The sequence below is a fragment of the Epinephelus fuscoguttatus genome, linkage group LG5, assembly GCF_011397635.1.
Source record: "Epinephelus fuscoguttatus linkage group LG5, E.fuscoguttatus.final_Chr_v1".
Lineage (NCBI taxonomy): Eukaryota > Metazoa > Chordata > Actinopteri > Perciformes > Serranidae > Epinephelus > Epinephelus fuscoguttatus.
The window spans coordinates 29,485,465-29,509,575 of record NC_064756.1 but is presented as its reverse complement, the minus strand read 5'-3'; the positions used below and the strand labels follow the sequence as shown (position 1 = coordinate 29,509,575).

The 24,111-nt window shown below is 37.3% G+C and overlaps 3 protein-coding genes across 7 annotated transcripts; 2 read left to right on the top strand and 1 right to left on the bottom strand.

The window, feature by feature from the left end:
- Positions 1-1,167: 1,167 nt before the first annotated feature.
- si:ch211-105f12.2 (RIMS-binding protein 2-like) lies at positions 1,168-3,485 on the top strand. Its single transcript, XM_049575730.1, has 5 exons — positions 1,168-1,668; positions 2,049-2,205; positions 2,560-2,681; positions 2,822-2,893; positions 2,993-3,485. The coding sequence occupies exons 1-5, from the start codon at positions 1,447-1,449 to the stop codon at positions 3,056-3,058; spliced, it is 639 nt and encodes a 212-aa protein (XP_049431687.1). The 5' UTR covers positions 1,168-1,446; the 3' UTR covers positions 3,059-3,485.
- Positions 3,486-7,467: 3,982 nt separating this feature from the next.
- On the bottom strand, positions 7,468-13,234 carry ca4b (carbonic anhydrase IV b). The gene is made up of 8 exons (XM_049575739.1): positions 13,156-13,234; positions 12,841-12,885; positions 12,585-12,749; positions 11,431-11,576; positions 11,229-11,321; positions 9,787-9,853; positions 9,344-9,507; positions 7,468-8,074 (listed from the first exon to the last, which is right to left on the bottom strand). Exons 1-8 carry the CDS (start codon positions 13,214-13,216, stop codon positions 7,871-7,873), a joined length of 945 nt encoding a protein of 314 aa, XP_049431696.1. The 5' UTR covers positions 13,217-13,234; the 3' UTR covers positions 7,468-7,870.
- Positions 13,235-15,148: 1,914 nt separating this feature from the next.
- LOC125888393 (dehydrogenase/reductase SDR family member 11-like) lies at positions 15,149-19,231 on the top strand. 5 transcript variants are annotated; one of them, XM_049575738.1, is made up of 6 exons: positions 15,149-15,364; positions 16,624-16,718; positions 18,258-18,387; positions 18,586-18,678; positions 18,772-18,837; positions 18,950-19,231. In XM_049575738.1, exons 2-6 carry the CDS (start codon positions 16,672-16,674, stop codon positions 18,953-18,955), a joined length of 342 nt encoding a protein of 113 aa, XP_049431695.1. In that variant the 5' UTR covers positions 15,149-15,364; positions 16,624-16,671; the 3' UTR covers positions 18,956-19,231. The 5 variants fall into 5 exon arrangements, 4 of the variants coding, with proteins under 4 accessions (XP_049431695.1, XP_049431692.1, XP_049431691.1 ...); XM_049575735.1 differs by having other exon boundaries at positions 15,149-15,400; positions 15,639-16,718; XM_049575734.1 differs by having other exon boundaries at positions 15,149-15,694; positions 15,890-16,718.
- The last annotated feature ends 4,880 nt before the right edge of the window (positions 19,232-24,111 follow it).

Sequence of the window (24,111 nt, the reverse complement as noted above, 5' to 3'; positions counted from 1 at the left end):
TGTCTGTTTTGGCAAATAGATTTAAAAAAAAAAAAAAAAACATCAGACTTTATGTGGAGATTTGGAAGAGCATAAATTAATTTGACAGTTAAGTGAAAGTCTAGAAAATGTGAAATCATACATTGCCCTATCTAGAAGCAGTGTTTGGTTTGTCCATTCTAGTCTGTAGAACAACATGACAGACTGTGAAAGAGGACCCGCACCACATGTATTGTAGACATGAACAGCTCATCTAAGGTAACAAAAACACACTGATTCTTTATTTTTGGTGATTATAAACTAATGAACATATCATCATGAATGTTAAATTCATTCTGCCAATATACCCCCCTGAATCCTACACATAAGAGCTTTACAGCCCTGACTACTAATTAAATTTGGTTATCCATATATTAATAAGGATTTTTAACTACAATCAGAGTGCCTCAGATACAGTTTTGGACTGCCTGCTTGTACCATGACATTTACATCGAGTGAGCTGACCAGTTGTTGTTTTTTATCTTTAAATAATTAGAAACATTTGGAATAAGTAAAATCACTATCTAGATTTTTGGGGGGAGTCTAACCAAAGGAAAAAAAAAAATATTGGCGTGCCCTGAGATTAGACATTTCCTCCCTCTATTTCCCTTCCTCTTCGGGAAGAGATTATCACCTGCTGACCTGACCAGAGATCAAGAGAGGAAGTGTTGTCTTTTAGTGACGTGTAAACTGGGTCAAATAGTGGAGGAGAAAAACAATGCCACGTCACACTTAACCCAGACTCGATGTTTCAGATAGTATTAATATTGTAACAATATGGCTCCAACTTCTGAAGGATTTTTATGTATAGAGGGCTATAGGAAGCTATTTTTTATGGTATTGTATAAAAATGAGTTTTTTGACAACAGACGACACAGAGGTCAGGCCTATAAAAACAGATCATGTGTTTTTAAAAAGGGCCTAGCTTTACTGTATTCCCACAGTTGTGCTTAAATGATTGTTTCCAAAGATTATCAATTTCTTTTAAACCATTTTAGAGAAAATCACGAGCTTATAACTATTTTCTCTAACTTTAAATTCCAAAACTTGGAATAAACCTGATTATTTTTTAAGGCTCATTCAGGAAAGCTTTGTCTCAGAAATGTATTTATTATACTATCAATTGATCTCTCTGCTGCCACATATAACCCAGAAGCAGCCTAAAAGAACTACACGGCGTTATCTGATCCAGATAACATATTAGTGATTTCTTTTACAAACCATTACTCCCATTATGTTGCATTGTGCAGTCTTACAGTGCAACACGCAGCTCTGAACTAATGAATCTCTCCACTTGCTTCAAAGAGGATTACTGTTCCTTCTGCTTGGCTTAGTTACCTCAAATTAGGATAAGGGCAAGGAGAGCTCTGCTGTCTGCAGCAGCCATCTGTCTGCCAAGTGGACACTGAAGCAGTCGCACCACTGTAAATGGAGACAAGGCTGGAGTTGGATGTTTTGATATACCCAGATGAAGTGAGGATTATTACTCCAGAGGAACTCAGAGAATGGGAGCTTGAGACTGCTAGCCAATTGTCCATACCCACCGTCCGACTCTTTGTGGCACTTTACCCATACAACCCTGCTGCGATGTCTCCCAACTATGAGACGGCTGCAGAGGAGCTGCCTTTTGTACCAGGCCAGATCATCAAGGTAAGATAAATACAAAAAAAAAAAAAAGAAGAAGAAAAGTAGAGCAGTTGAAATTGTTTGTAAATCTTTTATGATGCTGTTTAAGTGTGCTGGCAGGTGTAATTGACATGTTGGAGTTGCATTTCCTCACTTCATCAGTTGAAACACTTCTTTGAAAGAACATGATAGCGTTTCCTGTTTGTGCTCAATTCAGGCCAGCCGAGTGTGTGAAAAGATATCAGCTTTTTCTCTTTATTTCCTGTCACCAATTCCATCTGACTAATGTAATTGTCTGCCGCTGTGACATAGAACTGTTAACATTCATTTTTTAAATTCCAAAACCCTAACATAAAGTAATACCCTCTATCCCTCTCTATACCTACCCTCTCTGCTTTATTTAGGTGTCTGGAGACAAAGACTCTGATGGTTTCTATCATGGTGAGTCTGGTGGTCTCTCCGGTTATGTGCCAAGTAACATGGTGGCTGAAATCCCAGTGGACGATGAGTACCTGAAGCAACTACTTATGCAGCAGGGATTCCTGCCTGTGGACCACACAGGTATTTACCCTCTGTTTCTGCAGGACACTGTGCTGTAACACACTGCTAGAACAGTCACGTACAGGGGTAATGTAGGGTGAGAAGCTGATGCGCTGTTTGTCACTGTAGGAGGTTAGAAGAAACTACTACAACAAATAAGAAGTAAGATTAACACATAAATCTTGAGTTTATGTTACAGTAAAGTTAAAAGAAACACTCCACTGATTATTTCTGTCAGTGCATTTGCTCAAAGGTAGTCGTTTACTTCAGTGTGTCCACTTTTTAAGCAGGTATTTCTTTGACATGTGCAAATTGATTCTATATTTTAGCATTAAAGTTGCTTTCAAAGGAGTGTTTGTGCATTTGGGCCCACAGGTATGTCTTTAACACCAGATCCAAGCGACATAGCCAGTATCCCTGATGATGTGGTCGTTCGACGAATGGTGGCCTTATTTGACTATGACCCGTGGGAAAGTTCACCGAACATGGACAGTGAAGTAAGCAGCGTATTGACACATGAACCACACTGTGGTTTTCAACCATTTTCTATTAATCCAGTCTTATCTCCTGTTTCAAATACAACAAAGTGATTTGTGGTGATGATTCGATGTTTCTACGCTCTTTTTGTCTCTCAAAGGTTGAACTTACCTTTCGTTCAGGAGACATTATATACACGTTAGGTGACATGGATGAAGATGGCTTCTACTATGTGAGTGTCTCCTCTACAATTAGGATGCAATATTTGATTAGATTGATATGTTTTATAGCTGACTTTTGCACACAAGTTTGATTTTAACCTCTTCTTCAGGGGGATCTGCACGGACGACGAGGTTTGGTTCCATCAAACTACCTACAGCCGCTTCCCTGGAATTAGAAGAAAAGCCCCTGCTAAGATGTTTGCTACAGATGCCAAGTCTCAGACACAGTGAGAGCTCAGCAGTTTTTATTTTACAAAAACAATAGCTAAATGGACATTTTATGTGTCAAACAAAATATATTTTTTTATTTTTTTATGATAGTACGACACTTTATGAGCTTTAGATTTCAAGTTAGTGAGGGCAAATGCAAATAAGCAACTAATGGACCCTAAATATTACCAGTGTTGATCAGGATGTGAATGATTGAAAGCATTCTCGTCATACAAATTTCAGATAATTGATTTATTGAAAAAGTTCAACAAAAATCACAAATCATTTGGTGAAAAAAGTACAGAATATACATACATTTTTGAAATCAAAAACCACATGAAAGATTCATCAGGGAAGATTTTCATACTTGTCTGCCTACATACACTTAGTGTATGTACATATATATAAACATGTTACAATATGAATAAATTGTAATTATTTCAATCGTACCTGATGGCAAAAAGGAATAGATTATTTTAGCCTTAAATACACCTTTAGTCTCCGTTATTTTGCAGACCAAAGTGTATATAGTTTATCCGTATTTGCCTTATAACCTATTTATATATTTTCTATAACTGGCTCATAGTTTTTTTTCATATGAGGCATTTAGGAAGATATTTTTTCTTTCATTTTTTTAGTTTTTCAGCAATTTTTTTTATGGAAAAAAATTCACAACCAACTTTGTACAAAGGAAATAATGAATGTAATCAATAAAAGAACTGAAACTGAAAATAAACTTGAATTTGTACAATGCTCGTTTGCTTTCTTTTACAGATCTCAGAGACTTGTTTGTGCTGGTATATGATTCTACTGAAACCATCCTTCTGATTTGTAATAAATGAAGACAAAACAAAATTAAAAAAAACAAAAACAACAGAGAAATTCAACAGGTTTCCTTATGAGACCTACAGGTTTTAAAATCTTCCACATCGAGTAGCCTTCGTTGGTTTCTTTTTGGTCATTTCTCTGCAGCCAACAGTATACTCATCCATAAAGTAGGAAACACTACACTGTGTAGTGAAGTTTAGTAGTGCTTTCTACTTTATGGGTGACAACACTGTACATCAGTAGCTTCTGGTCGCTCCACCGCAAACACTGAAGACGTGACGGGTTGACTAAAGAAAAGTTTTCACACACTAAATATGACACAAGAACAAGACACAAGAATCTCTAATATCATTTGGTAATGAAGAAACATGAAAACACGTTGCACCGACAGTATTTGACAGTAATGTTGCTCAAAATGATGCAGATATAAGAGAATATTGAGATATAAAGCAGTAACTCCTGTATATATGAGTGCATTTTAATTGGAGGGATACAAAACAAAAATAAAATAAAGAAAAGAAAAAAAAAGCAACAGATTTCTAAATAAAGTCTCCTGCTGTCAGGGTCTTACCAGTGTTTGGACTCCCCAGAAGAAAGAAAACCCAGAAGTGAGCGTGATCTTTTATTAACCATGTCTGAGCCACGTGGTTTACACAGGAAAGGCTCTAACAGTCAAACACGCACACGCACACACCATACATGCAGGGAAGTGTATGCAGATGTGCACATGCTTATGCACCCACACACACACACACATACTCACGCACACAAACACACACATAGTGATGGGAACAGTATTTGAAACACGTACCAAAGTGTGAGAATCTGTCTGAACTTTGTGTATAGAATTATTTGTCGTAAAAAATGTAAAAATGTTTTCATGTTTTTGAGAAGTAATTTTTTTGGAGATGTTTTAATTGATTGTACTGTGCTGTATGTACAATCCTGTACCTCCTCCAAATGAATATATGTCCAACTAGATTTGGTTCTAACAATACAGTACATTTCAGAGTATTATATATGCTTTTATATACGATCTTATTAGGTAAAGTAACTGTGGCCATCTGATAAATATAGTGCAGTGGACAAAAGTTTCATGGCCTAAAAATACTCACAGTATCAGTACTTCAGAGTTTAAAGTTTAGGAAGTGTACTCATTTACTTTCCACATCTGCACACACACTCACACACACTCACACTCACACACACACACACACACGTACACACACACACGCACACATGCAAATTCAAAACCTACGCCCATGAAGCCCGGGCAGACTGCACCGCTGCTGCCAAGCATTGACTCATCCCTTTTAAGGACATAGTTACAAGGTGACACCTGCTTTTTAAAAAGTCAGACACTACAGCAGATAGATATTGATCCCAGTAATAATTAATGTGGATCAATTATCTCAGGACAATATACTTTTACTGATGTAGCATTGAGGCGTGCACTTTGACTAGCAACATGATGATAAATGATCAAAGTATTTAAAGATTATTAGCAGACGTATTGACTCAGTGAGCTTATTTTAGAGACAATAAATGTTTATGTTTGCAGAGGGAATACGGTGCTCCTCAGCACTGTCCTCAAAAGCCAGATGTCTCTCTTTAACAGCGGTGTGAGTCCAAAATTTTCTGTGTAAATTACCGGAAGAGATTCGTATCTTATTGATATTTCTGAGAACTCGCTCACGCCCGCATGTTTCTGACAAGGTGTGGGTGGGGGATGGTGGTGCAAGACTCTTCCCTATCCCAGCAGCAAATGTGCAATACGCTTGCAACAACAGAAACTTTGCAAATAGAATAGAGACGGGTCTGTGTCCTCCGTTGTCACGACAACCCAAACCTCAGAGTCACACCAAGTAAAATAAGAGGAAGTGGGGGATGGGCGGCATGCACAAACCATGAAAAAGAAGAAAAGACCAGACAGTAATGTGGCAGATGAGAAGAAACACAGGTTGCAAATAGTGGATGTGAAATAAAAAGTTTAGATTGCTGCAATAAATCAGACACTTAAAGATACATTCCTGCCAAACAACACATGCTCACACAGAAATGCTGTATTTGTGATCATGGTTCTGGATGTGTTTTGTCAAAGAAAACAAGAACTGACCCTCTGCAGCAGGCCGGCATGACTGTGCATCCTGCAGATTATCTCAGCACTGTTGCGCCACTGTCCTTGCATCAGACACCTATTTCTGTGCAACATGGGATTACATCCAGAGTGATCTCCTCGAGTACTTAGCGTGGTATAGATAGTCAAAGTGCCAAAAACAAGTGCACCATCTAATGACACGAGGAGGCATTATCCTTCCAGGTCACTGCTTAGAGCTGATTAAATTATGTTTCACCTATGCTGACACAGAGTCAATCCTCTTCTACTGTGTGATGAGAGCTGTGAATGTACCTCTTAGTTGAAATTGTTTCTGCAGTTAAAGCTATTTTTCTTATTTACGGTCAAAGAATTTCATTAGGAGGAATAAAATGAACAAAGTTTGAACAGCTGTAGCCATGAATAGCAGTTTGAAACCATGAAATCAATCGAAACTATGTGCACATACAAACACACACACGCACACACCAAAAAGCCGCCATTCCTGTTTCTGTCCACTCAAATGTTGTAACTTTCTCATTACATCATGGCTGTGGATTCGTTCCCCGTGACTCCTAAACATAGAAATAGAATGTTTAGGGATACTCATGCATTTTTTATAAATGCATGTGCAGCATGTAAGTGCTACTCAGAGCTGAATGTAAGCAGAGGTCAAACAGCCAGTCAGACTTGTTCACTGCTGCCACACAGTGGATGTTTGTGGAGGTAAAGTCTGACTAATGCCAGTGTGAAGTGCATTACAGTCATCAAAACGGGGAAAAAACCCAGCACGTACAACTTTATAACAACACCCCTGTAACTGAAGACGACAACATGCCCAAAAAACACCACAATATTAATGATGAAATCAGACTTTATTTAGATATTGATCAATTGCATAATGTTTTACACACAACTGATATATAAAAGCATGTACCAAAGTCTGAACCCCTGAAGTTCAAGAAAGGACAGTTTAGAGTACAGATGTCTGCAGGACAGGAAGGACATCGTATCACAGAAGTATTACTGTGTCTGTTTATTGTGATAACATATCACAAGAGGCAATATAACAATATCTACTATTAGTCCCCAAGTCCATAAATTGTTTTGTACTTGGAAACTTCCAGAGTAAAAACAATTGATGAGTATTGTCAGTTAACTTCAGTGCTGTTTGTTCCAGAAATCAAAAGAGAGAAATCATGAGTCAAAAAGTGAAATACACAACTGGAATATACAGAGAAAATGCTCATCATACATGCTTTGAAGTATGAGATTGTCTTTACATCAGTAAAATCAGTAGATTATGAATCAACACAATGTCTGCTGTTATTCTCCACCTGTTGTGATTAATGATCAGCCTGTTGAAGCAATGGAGGAGTTCAAATATTCAGGAACCTTTTTGATCACACTGAAAGTTTTACAGACAACATTTTTTAAAAAGCAATGCAGTGGTTGTATCTAATCAGGAAATTAGATTAATTCAATATAAGCAAGAACATCTTAGAGTCTTGATGGATGTGTTTTAACTTTTACAGTAACGTGTACGTGGTATGGGCACCGGGGGGCTAAGACTACAGACAGACTGTCCAGAATCACAAACATGGTCAGTAAAATTATCAACTGGAATGTATACATTAAATGCAAGTAAAACAAAAAGCGCTGCAAACTGGGGCTGGTCCTGTTCATCCGCCTTTTAAAGAATTTAAAAACTGCCCTCAGGAAGACAGAGCTGCTGCAGCAATCAAGAAAGAAAGATTATCAGTATACAGTAGATTCACCTATTACTTTTAAATATATAGTACATTATATTTCACATATTTGACAATCATCAGGGGACATAGACAGCTGTATTTATTCATAGAGGTTGAGTTAATTGAACAGAGGCAGGGAAGGAGAGTGCACTGGATACCAGCACTAACATGATGACTAGCACAGTGTTAACCAGAGCAACATGGCCTCCGGAGTAATATACCTCCCGTCCATTCAAGGGCTGCACTGGTCTGAAGGTTTTTACCATCTGCTTTCCATCAGAAAACTTCAGCTTTGAGAATGCAGTGAGCTGTAACAAAAATGAAATCACAACAGGTGAAGAAGGTGGATGCAGTTAGAGGTAGAAAATAAACATTTCTGTATTGACAATGGACCAAATCCAATGGATTTGCTTGTAGTACTGAACCCAAATCAAACCTCATTTCTACAGAGCAATTTGACACCTTTTAGCCCATTGTTTTGGTTTCACAGCAACTTTTCTGCTTTGATTCATTTGTACAGCTCTCATCAGGCAACAGGAAGTTATTTTTCTAACTCTGAAAATCCTCTCTACACTACCTGCTCAGCACCAAATGGCACATGGACAAAGCTGGCGACAAGCTGGTAAACATAGTGAGGCTAAAAGCATGTTGGAGTTTGGGCCCTGACACACCAAGCTGATTATTTGCCATTGGTCAATGTCAGGCCGTTGGTGCGCATCTGTCACCCTAGTTTTTGCAGTGTGTCCCATTGGCACTAGTCGGCCCTTGTGGGCTTTATTTTGGGCAATTCAGGTTACTAAATTGGCATCAGACAGAGCGGAGCCCATCGGTGAATGCATTCAGTCTGATTAGCAGTTCAAGTCGGGGCACAAGAGCAAACAACTAAAGTCAAGAGGGCCAGATATAAGAAAAAAAATTATATTCTACTGTCTTGAATCCATTCTGTTGTTCTTTGGGTTTCCCTTTTGTAATGACGAATATAGACTACTGCCTGCTAGTATGGAGCTCTTTTCTGTCATGTAAGCACAGAACATACGTGCTGTTAGGCTATTGGCTGTGGTCTTTGGGGTGTGTCCAATTGCAACTTTTTGGCTGAGACACAGCGATGTAAGCTAATGCAGCAGTTGGCCTTCATTGTCCCTAGTTTTTTTCATGTCAGTCTGGTGTGTCTGGACCTTTACATTGACTGGGTTGCCACACACAGCTCCAAATGAAGGCTAATGACGCTCAGTATGTGCTGGTGTATTGAACTGTTTGCTAACACATTCATCATATCAGCTCTATGTGGTGGGGATATTGATGCTTTGAGATCAGCTGAAGGATTAGCCTACATGCTGAGATAAGTTTCTAAAACAATGACAATGAAACCAGGATTTTTGTGCTTCCTGAAAAGTTCATAATTTGTGGAAGATTTTTACTCAACCACAGGAATATAATGAGTTTATGTCATGTTGAATGTAGGACCTGACTCTGCCATTGTAAAGTAGGCAACAGCTGTCCGACACCAGTATTTCAGTGAATGTGATCGGTTTCTTTTCTCCTCTGGGCAGGATATATCACACTGTGAAAATAATTACCTGCTTCCTGCTAAGAGGAATGGTGTCTTCAAACAAGCTCCAGACGACAGCTTCAGCACAGTTGGGTGTAGTGAGGGAGCCGTCATAGCGAAAGTACTTGTTCATATTCTTCTGGGGAGGAATCAACATTTCCAGGGACACACCCTTCAGTATCGTGCTGTTGGCTGGTTTTATAAAATATTAACACAACAATAAAGTTAGCTATAAATTCAATATTGGACAATAAATAGGTTCAAGGCGACAGCGTTATTGTTTTAATCGATTTATTGTTGAGGTGTTAGATGAAAGTGTTTTGTGACACTGTGTTATCTAATGACAATCGCACTTTAGTCTGATGCTGTAACAATCAGCAGTACATTTAGGGCACTATAGACAATGCTGCTGGAAGATAATACAGCACTGTTATCTTATTTTTCCATGTCAGTAGATAACCTATGACTTACTGGGTCGTGTGATGTATTTCAGGGCATTAAGAAGTGGATCAAATTTCTTATTTGCAGACTTGGACTCCTGGAATGACAGAATGAAATGTTAGAAGTTACACAAGAAGCTGCAGCAGTCATATTTTTGCGTAAGTTGGGACAACATACTCCTTGTGATTTGCTTCAAACAGATGCCAATTATTTTTTGCCCTTAAAACTGTCCCTTGTAAAGTTTCTTATCAACTGGTGACTGCAGATTCTCGTGAACGCTTTGTTATCTCCGCTGGGCGCAAGCCTAGAAGCAATCATGTGTTTGGTCGTGTGTCTGAGTGAGTGAGTGAGTGAGTGTGACTGGTGCTAGAGTGTGTTTCCATCGGTCTACGCACAGGTAATCTCACAAACTACTGAACCAGTCAGCCGCATATTTTTTATGCACATGCATGCCACTACTAGCTTCAAAGCCTGGTGCACTTCCTGGGGTCCTGCTGCGACCTTGTTTTGTTCCGTCTGCTGCACGGCGTCATACCACACCAGGGGCAGATGCAGATTGCTTTGCGTGCCTGATTTTGGGTTTTGATTTGGTCATTTTCTTTGATATTTGTGCTTCTATCATAAGTGACTAAATAGACAGTTAAATGTTTCCTTGTCTTTGTCTGTTTTGTATTTATTGTTATTTTCTATTTTGTTGTGCTGTCACCTACAGACAAACACAATACTGTTCAAAGTCCAGCTAAGAATGACATAGATTGAAAATTGCTGCTTGCGTTTATTTAGAATACATTAAGTCTTCATAATTATGTTGTATCTATATTTCACATACAGCGCTTGTTAGTAGGTTAACTCCGTCTGCTCTGTGAAACAAATTGCATTACCAGCAAAAATAGGATGTGTATGTTTTTTTAGCTTCTGAAACACCTCTGCTAAAATTACAAGAATTGTCTAGAGTGATTGCAACCAGCTCGGTGGTGGAGAACTGCACCCTACTGAGTGCAATTTTCTACTTCTAAAATGTTTCTGGAGCTTAAATATTTTTGGTGTACCTCAAGGCATGATTCTTGGGCCTTTTTTAAAACATTTTTTTTCCACATTCATCAAAGTTGAATCTTAAGAGTCCTGAGCTCTTTTTTAGATCTAATTTACCACATTAGCATCATCATACTCATAATTCGCCATCTTTCCATCATGAGTGTAAGTAAGACCTACTCCCCTGTTCCAGATATGCAACAGCTTTAAAAAGTGCAAACGACTGCTGCCAGTTGATCAAGTCCAATTATAAAATGTTGTGCGTATCAAACCTGGGTATCAGATCTATGACATGACGTGTTTGCACCTTGACTACATTTTCAAAAGAATGATGCTTGTCCATCACAAGATACATTGTCCTGATTTTCATCTTACTCACAACAGACTTCAATTTTAAGCTGATCTCTACTTTTTGTTGCGAAATAATCAAATAAAATCACCTTAAAGAAAAATCCAAGAACAGCCACGCCTGTGCGGTCTCTTACAGCCTGGGACAAAGAGTCGTAGTCTTCTTTTATGTGTACAATATGCATCTGTAGGTGGCATAAAATAATTCAATAGTTCATTTATTTAAATACAGAACACAAAATGGTCTTATCACAAGTGCTGCAAGTAACACACTTCCATCCCTATATTTCTTACCTCCATTGGAAACTGTTCTCCATCAAGGGTGTGTTCTGACCCCGGTCCTCCATTTTCGCCCCAGTGCAGGTGAAGCTGAAGTGCCTTGTATGGTTCAGCCAACCTTCCTCCTTTGATCCTTATACCGGAGGGCAAATTCAGTTGAACTAGAAAAATAATTTGAGTCACCATTTCAAAATTCAGTCAAATAAAACAGATGCCTCTGGTAATGATTACAAAGAGCCTTTTTTGAAAAGCTAAAGTTCACAATTTAGAAGATTATCAATGTGTTTGTTTTGCAGCTTCTTCAGGCTCAAGTATCTTCTTTGCACGTTTCATATTTTGTTCATCTTTATGCTTCAGTATTCAGTGTGTATTCAGACTGTATTTCAAAATTGCCTTGAGGGAATTTCTTCAAATTTGTCACAAACGCCCACTTGGACTCAGTGATGAACTGTTTAGATTTTTATGGTCAAAGGTCAAAGTCACTGTGACCTCACATAACCTGTTCTTGTCCATAACTCAAGAATTTATATGCTAATTATGACAAAATTTCACACCAATGTCTAATAGAATGAAATAATGAAGTTAGACATGCTGAATGACATTTTTAAGAAATTTTATATCCAAAAGATCAAAGGTCAGCTTCACTGTGACATCATAATGTTCTGCAAAAATAATTTTCTGGCCATTATTCAACATCATAACTCAAGAACAGAAGGAGAGACATTCGATCAGATACTGAATTGGTGACACTGATCTTGAAACTGTGCAGATTGTATAGACCTTCTGTGCTGCCATGTTTAAGATGTGTGTGAAGCATCCATGTTTCAGAAGATGTAACTACTTTACACCAACATCCATATCTGAAGCATAGTCTACTGTCATGGCTACATATGAGTCTGGACAGAAATGGACGTAAACTGTAACTGCAACTTGACTGGTTTGCGGTGGCATACAACTGTGAGGCGGGAATTCTAGTTTATTATACCATTATCATATTATTATCCTTTTTGCTGCCTTGTGCACCATATAAGATTATTATTTCAGTGGTTTATGGCTAAGGTAACTGCCTTATGACAATTTTACAGCTGATTTAAAATCATTAGTTGACTTATTGTCCTTTTACCAAATTTTCTTCTGTAAATGATACTACATTTATTACAAAGACGTACCTGTGTGGCCGGTGTTTAGGAGGCGTCCATGAAAAGCCTCTTGATAGCCAATGAACTCAAAAGGAGTGAGACGTTCATCTGGTTTGGTTCTCCTTGTAACAATGTTAACTGGAGACTGATGTCTGCCATTGCACTGCTGTGAAACCACTTCCCATACCACTGGACCTGCAGGAGGGTGAAAAAAGTAACTTAACTACTGTATGTTTTCTTCTTTTGTTTAAAAATATTATGGTCAGCAGCTTATCTTGAGGTTTACCTGTGCAGGCGTGACTACATGTAACTTGGGACTGGTAGCACCAATCTACAAGAACAGGTTTGAAATAAGTCATAATTGAAAATAAAAACAGCAAGAACAAACCCAAACCTGCAGTTGCAGAATACTCTGTAGAGCAAACTAAGAGAAAATATGTGTTTGAAATTTCTCATTTGTAAATAAAAAGCCCAAACATCAGTATTTCATATCATACAACTTTTTAGCAAACAAAATGCCACCAAAAAAAGCCTCTGCACACTGAATACATTTTTAAAATACTAAATCAATTAATTTGTTTTTCTTCCTTAGACAACATACCTGCCCCTGAGACAATCATCATGGGAGAAGCAAACAAAAATAACACAGGCGCAAGCAACATTGTGACTGTACTGTAGCTGTCAGAGTGTGCCTGAATAAAATTGAGGGTTGTGAAGGATGATGCCAGAAACAGAGCTCAACCAGCCTCTTATAAGACAGGTAGACCCACCTATCAACCTATAAATCCCGCCCATGCCGCATGCTTTAGTTTTTATGACTCCTGATTTCTCTATGACCGCTGATACACAGCAAACACTGATATCTGAAGACGGATATCCATACGATAGTGAATGGACCTTTATTCACAAGGGTTTGGCCTGAAAACTCACAGCTTGCAAGATGAAGTTTAGATTTGTCAGAAAAATCTCACCTGATTAGATATGGTGAACTTATTTAGGTGCAACATGGATTTTCTTTACTTAAAGGAATACTTCACCCAAAACAAAAAAGAAGTAATTGGTAAGTACTAAGCCTAAATGAGACTTGGATTGTACTGCATGAGTTGCCAGAGATTTTATAGATGGATGTTTTGATGTAGTTTTGCTGTTGTTAAACACAGTCTCCAATCAATCATTAAATCAATATATTTTCCTTGGAGCCATGTGAGAAAAATAAATCAAGGTAACACTGCATGACTTATAGCAAAATGCCATTTTTGGGTAAACTATTACTGTAATGTTTTCTAGGAGATAAAGTTATGGGTAAATGACAGATGATAATTCATCTTTAATTACTTATTACTGCTACTTCTTGTACAAGTAATACTGCAAGGCCACATGCACTGCTGTTTTTTTTGGTATTGCTATTTTTACTTTTTAATATCTATTTATATTAGATTACATATAGTTATTTAACATGCAATGTGTTCTGTGTCTGCATCTCTATATTATTATTGACATTATTTTATGGTAGCACAAATATTAGCACTTGTATGACTGCATACTGCTAAAAGTAGAACATTTTCACTAATATGGCACTTATATACATCATATTCCTCCGTGTAATGATGTGTTTCATAAGATCTGCATGCTTAAATTAGTCCCTTAAATATTTATCTACAGAGCCTAACCAGCTGAGGAACTCACTATCAAATTATGTTAAGAAAAAAATGCCTTTCCCACTTGAATCTTTATCTTAAGTGAAGATATATAATGAATGGATGATTTGTATTACTGCTTAGATATGACAAATCTGTCACAAGGGCTGGATATTAAAATGCTTGTTGCCCTTTACGTATCATATTTTGTTAGTTTGAATTAAATCATTTCTGTTATGGGAGATGGACAGAAGTGTAGGTTATTCATGTGCCACAGTTGCACAAGACAAAGAACGAAAAGAAAACAGTGGCAAAAACATACAAACATAATACAGATGTTCAACAAACACATATACATACATATGGAGACGTTTACATTAAAAAATATCTGTTTCATCATGAAACATAGGTGTATTGTGAGTGTATGATAAAATAAGCAATGATTTTAAAAAAGATAGTCATCTAGAAGGATTGTGTGTGTGTGTGTGTGTGTGTGTGTGTGTGTGTGTGTGTGTGTGCCAAAGATGCCCAGTATACAAAGTAAAATGAATACATACATAGTAAACTGTAAAGGCCTATATACTATATTTTAATACATGCTAAAATAAAATATACAGACGAAGTAAAATTAAATAGAGGTACAAAAAGTATGTAGGCTGCTGTACATGCAGAATAAAGGTAAGTGCAAGTATAATGTTGAAACGCACGAGTAGAATCACAGGGAGGGCACAACAATAATGTAAATCAAATGTAATAAAAAACAAACAAACATGAAAATATAGAATATTAATGGAATAAAATCGTAACTGTAGCACTGTGAGGGGTTTATTTAAGAGACACCACATGGAATCCTACAGTGCGCATTTTACCTGAATGCAGCACAATGACGTAATAAGCATGAGCGGCATAAATGTCTATGATGAGCGGAAGTAAACCACTTCCGCTGTGCTGCCTTCAGGAGCCCCCCACTGTAGGAGTTTAGGAAAGCCTCTGTCTCTGTTGCCAAACTCGGTGTCTCTCTCCTCGTTTAACATGAAGCTTCTGTACCCTCAGTAAGTAACCGGTGTGTGGACTGTGATGAACCGCTGGAGGGGCAGAGTGGCTCTGGTGACCGGAGCTTCGGTCGGGATCGGGGCGGCCATAGCGAAGGAGCTGGTCTGGTACGGCATGAAGGTAATGGGCTGTGCCAGGGACTTCGAAAATATACAGGTTTGTTCTGAACATCATAGTGCAGACTTTTCTGCACCCTGAGGTCGTGGGAGAAATACAAACCAGTGTGAAGTTAAGTTTAACTTGTCTAGCTAAACGTCTGTTTAGTGACTGTTGATAAATGCACCTGTTGTTTCGATGTCTTTCTCAAAGTAGTTTAACTAATTAAAACTTGTAAAATGTATCTTTGTTGGCTGCAAAACTCTCTCTCTCTCTCTCTCTCTCTCTCTCTCAAAAGGCTCTATGATAAACTTTAGCCTATATAAGTCTCTGGAGCCCCTGAAATCTCAAAAGGTGATTATGTATTCATCTAAATACTTTTCTTGCAGTTGCATTAGATGTAAAGCCAGGTTTTCCCTAAATCTAGATCTACAGTAATTGTGTTCATGTCAAAATAAACCATTGAAGGACACATGAGATGGATTGTGTAATCAACTGATGTGACTGTAAAGCTGCTTGTCTGACAACTTTATTTGTTTTCCATTTCAGAAACTGGCAGCTTAGTGTCAAAGTGCATGCCACAGTGGTGTTTTGGTGCCTTTCAAGTGTGACTTGAACAACAAGGAAGAGATTCTGTCCATGTTGACTGCCATCAAGGCGCAGCACAAGGGGGTGGATGTGTGCATCAACAACGCTGGCTATAGTACAAAATTTAGCTGCCTCAGTTTCAGGGTTCTGGTATTGGTCATAATGTCTCTGTCATGCCTCACTGGGACATTTGAATAGAACTGAACAGAGCCAATGTTAAAGTTATTAGTTACATCTTTGGGTTTTTTTCCCACCATGACAAGTCAAAAATAGTGAAACATGACAATATTATAGATCAGTAAAGCTTCACTTTTTCAGATACAGTGACCTCTAAGCAAACCAGATTGCACACAAAGAAAACATTCAGCAAATCGAAAACAAAACATTGAGTTCATTCATTCGTTTCCGTAACCTGAGCCTATCCCAGCTGACACTGGGCGAGAGGCGGAACAGGTTGCCACTGAGTTCAATATCACCTGTAAACAGGGAAATGTCTCCTACACCTTTTGGCTGAATCATTTATAATTTTCAAAGTGGCTAAAAAGCAGTTTTCTTGTGTATGTGAATGATTGAGTTACCTTTCTGTTTATGAATGGAATTTCTGTTGCCAGCTGTTCTCCACCGTCAGACTAGAGGCCATTAACTGGAAGGTACTGATGTCTTAACTTGTTGCTTTCCTTCTTGGTGTCTTGCAGGTGAACGCTCTTGCATAGTGTATATGCACCTGTGAAGCGTATGAGTCAATGAAAGAAAGAAATGTTGATGATGGGCACATCATAAACTTAAACAGGTACAGTTTTTTGTGAAGTACAGTCGTGTTTAATTAATATATTATAATTAATATTAATATTTTACTCAATAGAGCTGAGTATTTTATCATCTTATCCTGATAAGTAAAATAATGGATCACCCAAAGTAGAGCTGTTCTTGTTGTACACAGAACACATTTGAGTTCCAGATCAAAAGGTGAATGTGAGGCAAGAGTTCAGAAATTCAGCTTTTATTTCCTGGCATTTACATCTAGATGTGTTAAACAACTCAGTGCATAGTACCTTTTGTTTGAATTCACCAAATTTTTAAGTGAGCAAAAGTATTGGAACAGATAGTCTTAAATTAACTCAGAGTACACAAACATTAAGTATGTGGTTGCATAAGCCTTGCTAGCAATAACTGCATCAAGCATCACCAAACTAGCATTCTTCATTTGTGATGCTTTTCCAGGCTTTTACCACAGCCTCTTTCAGTTGTTTGTTTTGTTGGGTTTCTCCCTTCAGTCTCTTCTTCAGGAGGTGAAGAGCATGCGCTGTTGGGTTAACCCTTTGAAACCTGGAGCGACATCACTTTTCCTGTGCTGCTTTCAGGCACCTTTCAGGTATTTTAACCTTTGAAACCTGAGCAAATTGGTGTGATTTCTTTTGAAACCATGGGAAAAAAAGGCAATGAGTAACTTAGTAAGAAATGTCCCACAAATTGTAAAAAAAACAAAAAACAAAAAAGAACATGGAAATAGAAAAAAATAGATTCAGAAAATATTTTTTTTGAAAATAGGGAAAAAATAAAAAAAAAGCTAGGGGAAAAATATTTATAATAATTAATATTTTTACATTTTAAAATTATGTTGCAGAATTACTATAATTTTTTAGCACTCTTTCTATGTCATTTCCTTGTTTGTTTGGTTTTTATTTTCTTCCTTTTTAAAGCTATTTTTCTTGTTTTTAATTTTCTCTTTTTACTAATTTTTTTTTTGCTAATTTTTGGGTCGTTTCTTCTTCCGTTGCTCATTGTTTTCGTCCCATGTTTTTAAAAGAAATTCAAGCTGATTTGCTCAGGGTTCACAGGGTTAAGGTCTGGTGATTGACATGGCCAGTCTACACCTTTCACTTTTTCATCCTGATAAGTCTTCTGTTGTGTTGGCACTGTGTTCTCGATCATTGTCTTGCTACATGAGAAAGTTCCTCCAGATTAGTTTGGATGCATTTCTCTGTAAAGTGGCTTCTGAATTCATTCTGAACATATCTAGATTTAAATACCAGGAGAGGAAGGATAAAAGCTGTATTTCTGAACTCTTGTCTTACATTAATCTTTTGATCTGAAACTCAAATGTCTTCAGTGTACAACAAAAAACAGAGGACATGGCCTTGCATTCCAATAGTTTTGGAGGGGCTGTATGTATTTTTGATTTTGGGGTTAACTGTCACTTTAAATGATAATTTTCTAGAATAAATCAGTCAAACTTACATTTTTAGGATTACTAGAGACTGAGATCATATCAATAAATGCTGGTGCTGGTTAATTCTTCCTGCATCTCATATATCTTCTTCTGTTGCAGCATGAGCAGACATTGTGTTGTCCCCAGTACTGATTTACATTTCTACAGCTCTACCAAATTTGCTGTGACGGCTCTGACGGAGGGTCTGAGACAGGAGCTGCGTGAAGCAAACACCCACATCAGAGCCACAGTAAGAGATACTAAAAATACTTGTTACCCTCCACATTTACACACCTGCAACTCTGCATTGTGCTTCCTCAAACAGTGAACATGTCTAAAGATAAATCTAAAATCTACCACAGCATCATTAACGCCATTAATGCCCGTTATAAGTGCACAATATTTCATAAAGTTTGCTCATGTCTGATATGATCCACTCTTTTTGCAGTGTATTTCTCCTGGTTTGGTGGAGACAGAATTTGGTCCACATCTCTACAGTGACAATGCTGACAAAGTTGCTGCTGTATACACTAAATTTAGGGTAAAATATTATTCCTACATTCACACAAGAATAGAAAAAGTATCTGAACCATTTAAGCAGTACGTATTATTTCACCTTTCACTTATCTTACAGGCTATGGAAGCAATAGATGTTGCAAATGCTGTGACATATGTCCTAAGTGCCCCTCCCCATGTGCAGGTATGTCATTTCATGTGCTTTCTATTGTGACTTATCACACATGTTCAACCTTTGCTTGTTCACTGTTGCCATATCATGGACACATACTGAGATAACCTTTATATCTCTTTAGTTTTAGATTGGGGTCGTTCAGATGTGACCTGTGGAGCAGGTGTCGTAGTACTGCAACATGAGACGGCTGATTTAATGTACTGACACTTTAATCTACTTGGTTCACTACAAAAACATTTTCAAAATGTCTTTGTCAAAGGGTGATAAACAAACATGCAATGTGAACTAAAAAAAAATACCCAAATATCTTAAATTATATATTTTTTTTATATCGTTCAAATTTCTCCTACTAAATAGTTTAGGTAAAAATTTGCAAAATATCCAACAACATTTTGTAAAATTAATTAATTAATTAATTAGCAAATTATTAGCAAATTATCTTGAAAATATTAATAAAATATCCAAAAGCTAATATTCAAATTTCCAAAAAAAAAAAAAAAAGTAAAATATCTGTTAGTTATTCATAAAATATCCAAGAAGTAATGGTGAAATTTCCAAAAGATATTAGTAATATATCAAATCCATTTCTGCATTCATTCACCATCATTAAACATTTAGTACATCTATCATTCATCATTCTGTTCATTACATTATCTCTCCTCTACATAAGGTACTTCCCTTCAGTTATAGGCATAAGGTTGGGTGTTACTATCATTATAATGCACTGATCATTGTAGCGTGAGTATTGTACTTTCGTCTAGCAAGACTTTATCCATTTTTCACATTTGCTAACATAGATTACCTGCAGGGCTCTTTTCTACTGCATGTTAATAATTGAAACTTAAAATAAAAAAAGCTTCACAAACCGATGATGCAGTAAATCTATTAAATCTGACCTAAATCATTCAGATCTACTTAGCTACTGTACTTAAAGTGCATATTTACGGTATTTGTACTTTACTTGACTATATAGATTTTATGCTACATTATACTCATACTCCACTACATTTTAGACAGAATTATTGTCCCGTTTTACTTCACTACATTTATTTAGCAGCTTTTGTTACTAGTTACATTTCAGATCAGGATTTACATATAAAACACAAAGTAGTTGTGAAGCTTTGTTATAGAAAATCTACTTCCATTGAAATGCTTTTTAATGTTAATGCATCAATAATAAAAATCCAGTAACATGTAGTATGCTTTTGGCACTTTAAATACATTTTGCAGAAACAGGTCTGTACTTCTACTTGAATAAAAGTTTGAATGTGTGACTTTTACTTGTAATGGAGTTATGTTTTTTTACAGTAGTGTCGCTGCTTTTACTTGAGTTAAATATCTCAGTACTTCTTCCACCAGATGACAGATAGACTTGAGTGCTGATGCTGGTGCACTGTTCTATATTTAGTATCAATGCAGCATTAGGATGTTAATAAATATGTTGGTGGTACAGGAGAGTGATTCCACAAAGACACCTTAATGTGAGGCTCATGTTTTAAGAATATATGCTTTGATGGTCTTCTGAGATACACGGATACATGTGGTTTTAAGCAGGATATCTTTCCATGATGCACAGGCGATTTAAGAGACTGTGACTAGCTGAAGATGCTAAAAAAGAGACCTGGGACATGCACAAGATAACTGAGGTCAGACTATGAAAAACCTTTTGAAAATTCTGGGCCCTTTGAGGTGAGAAACATCACTGACTTTGGATTTTAATCATCACATGACTCACTTTTAGTGTGCATGATTTATTTGCATCATGGCCATTGTGTGGTGGGTTGTCACTGTCTGAAATTATAGTGCTGACTCCTACATAGAGGATCTGGATGGTTCACCCACAGATCTGCGAGTGGGTGCACAAGATGGTTGTTGATGCTTTGAAGTGCACTGAGTTGGTGGAAGATCCCAACATGTAATCGTTGGAGCAACACAAAGACCTGGAACTGGATCACTTTGCTGAGGAGCTTGAGAGGAACCAGTACACATTTACAGCAAGCATGTTTAGAGTGTTATTCCATACAGTAAGTCATCTTATTACTTTCAGTAATTTGGGCCTTAAAGCAACAAATAATTGAAGTAAGATGCCTGAAGACACTCTTCAAGTTCTCTACCAGTAAGATAGTTATTTGTTAGGAGTAAGAACATGAGTTTTAACAACAAGTTCTGGGCTGCTTTTAAATGGGCAGGTTTAACCTACATCAGAAAAAATATCAAGTAAACACCCTAGAAATCAAATAACGAGTTGTTTTATACTGCCTTGCAATGAACCGATTAAATTCTCCAGCAGTATTTTTTTTAAAAATCGATCAGCAAAGTTATACCAAACAATTTATTTTTCACAGACATGCAGTGCGAGTATGGATTTCCACTGAGCAACATAACTTGATGAACATCCCTTCAGGCTTTGCCCACTAGAGGTCACAAGCACAATATTATTACATGCCTCCAGATACTGATCTCATGGTGGGCGCTCATATTTTTGGTGGCAAGCAAAAATCTGTTAGACTCATATATCAAAGCCTGTGCGGCAAAAATTAAATAGATAAAATTAAAAAAAACATCTGCATTGAAAGTGAAATGCTGAGATTGAAGATAAAGACAATGAAAGTGGGCAAAAAGCTTCCACTGGTTTTGTCTGATATGAATGTATTTATTTAGGGGGAATACATTCTGGTTATATGTGTCTTTAGAAGTAGGACAGTAAAATCGTTTCATTTGGTGTATATATCATCACTTCTTTTCTTTGTATTTACATGGACTTTGCTTTACTTTCCCAGACATGCCATTTGTCCCCAGACTTCTTCTTGGCCCTATTTGCAGTCAGCTGGGTTTCCCTCCTCACTCACACATCCCTTCCCAATTACCTCATCACCCTCTTCATACCTGCAGCTGTCACCAGCTTGTTGTCAGATCGCTGACTCATGTTTCTTGTGGTTTCCCTGCGTTCTTGGTTTGATCTGCTGATTGCTCCTGCCTGCCTGTCTGGTATGCATCTCCTACCTGTAAGCTGGTTTTCTTCAGATAAAGTATCTTTGCTGAATCCTCCTGCCAGCTCTCCTGTATTTGGGTCCTCCCTGCCTGTTCTGCTTCTCTCAGCTGTAACACCTCCCCCGTCTGTTGTATCCACATGTGCCAGTAAAGCTTGAACTGAACCTCCAGGACAACCAAAACCTTTCTGATGAGGTTAAAAGTTTCTAGCTTCTTCAACTCATACGAACATAGAAAAATCAGCAATAATGTTATTTAATTTTACCTTATTCCATTTTATGTTATTTAATTTTATTTTATCTTATTTTTGTTTTGTTTTATCTTATTCTATTTTATGTTCTTTTATCTTATTTTATTTCATATTATTTTATCTTATTTTGTTTTATTTTATTTTATTTTATCTTATTTCATTTCATTCTGTTTTATTTTATCTTATTATTTTTTGAAGAAGAGAGAAGAAGATGGAGAAAATAGGGGGAAAAAATATTTCTTTTCAAAGAAGCAAAGAGAGAGGAAAAAAAAAAATATGAACCCAGACATACATTTTACCACATTGAGAAGGCTGCAGAAAAGCATTAAACTCGAACAATGTTTTGCTTGTTGCTTAAATGTCTCCTTAATTCTCTCTACAGTCTCCAACATGAAGTGATCAGCCTCTTCTTCCACGATATCAACTGGTGAAAGGAGAAGATAATGATGTGCGAAGATGCAAGAATTTGTTCACAGATAATGTGATCATTTTTAGCCATGCTAGCAGCATCTGTCAGTCCAACCCTTTGGTCCACACCGAAATATCTCAGTCTGTCCGGCTGAAAGACAAACCAACTTTCATCTCTTTGTGAGTTTTTGCCTGTGGAGAGCTGCCAGGGTTCTCGCTCAGCTTCCAGTCCGGAGAAAGCCAAAGTTAGATGGTGACTGCCAACCACCCACCGTCTTTCTGATGTTAATGAACATTCATTAACTCAGAGCCTACATTTGTATACGTACACAAATGTTGGCACAGCACTTGGCTCACTGTTTTGTGACCAGGCTGAAGTTCCTTGCACCCAAACAGAAAATGTAGGTCAGAGAAATGGGGCTAGTCTTCACCATCACTGCCCGCCAGAAGAATAAATTAAAAAAAATAGTATTGTGTTGTAAAAGTTTTGAATGAGATCTTTATTATTTTGGATTCCAACAATTAGAAATTTTGTGATTACAATATTTTTTTTAAAACAAAATACTTAATTAAAAGGTGCATTCACCCTCAAATCAAATATGCATATTTTTCCCTCACTTATAGTCCTATTAATCAATCTAGATTATTGTGGTGTGAGTTGTCCAGTGTTGGAGATATTAGCCTTCCTATCCTGTACTATAATGGAAATAGATGGCACTGGTTTGGTAGAGAGAAAATAGTTCCTACATGAAACTGCTCACAACCAGGTTTATGGATTATCCTTGAGTAACCGGGTTATGATTTCTATAAATATACATTGCTGTTGAGTTTATTAAATGTAATTTTTCAGTGCTTTGTGTACCACAAGCCGAGTGCCATCCAGTTTCATTATAGTCAAGAGAAGGTAGACAACTCTACGGCCAATATCTCTAACACTCAGCAACTCACACCAAAACAACCTAAATTAATTAAAAGCACTGCAGGTAAGAGGAAAGATACATATTTTTTAATTATGGGGTGAACTGTCCCTTTAAGTTGCATAAATTCCACAACACAATGAGCAGGTATAGATATGCTGGATCCAGATTGCTGTCATTTCAACCTTCAGATATGTCGTCATAATATCCTCAAAATAAAGATTTTTCCGTTAGATTCCGTTTCCGTTATATATATTAAACATTTATATCAATGCTTTTTTAAAATGTCTTTTTTGTGAATGTGAAGCATTTTTTGTCCTGCATTTTGTCATGCTATACATGCTTGAATAACTGTTCTTACTGTACTGTGCATTTACTGTGTTCTACATAAACTATAAGTCAAACTGAAGAAGCAGGACCATCTGTATGTGATGAACGATCTCATTGGATCAGAAGCACAACATCCCTCTCCTCATCCATCAGTGCCACACCAGCCAATTTAACCACCACACTTCAGTTTCTCTCAATCAATAAATCCTCCTCTGTGTTGGTGAATATAATGGATTATTGGATTCAGGAAGCCACAGTGTGCTTTGTCCCCTCATTATCGCTCATACTACGGATTGTGTATCTCTCTTTGCCTGACCAGAGCTTGCCTCCCATCACATCTCTCCCATGTTTCAAAGCCATCTCCACAGTAATGGGCTGGGGTCAAAA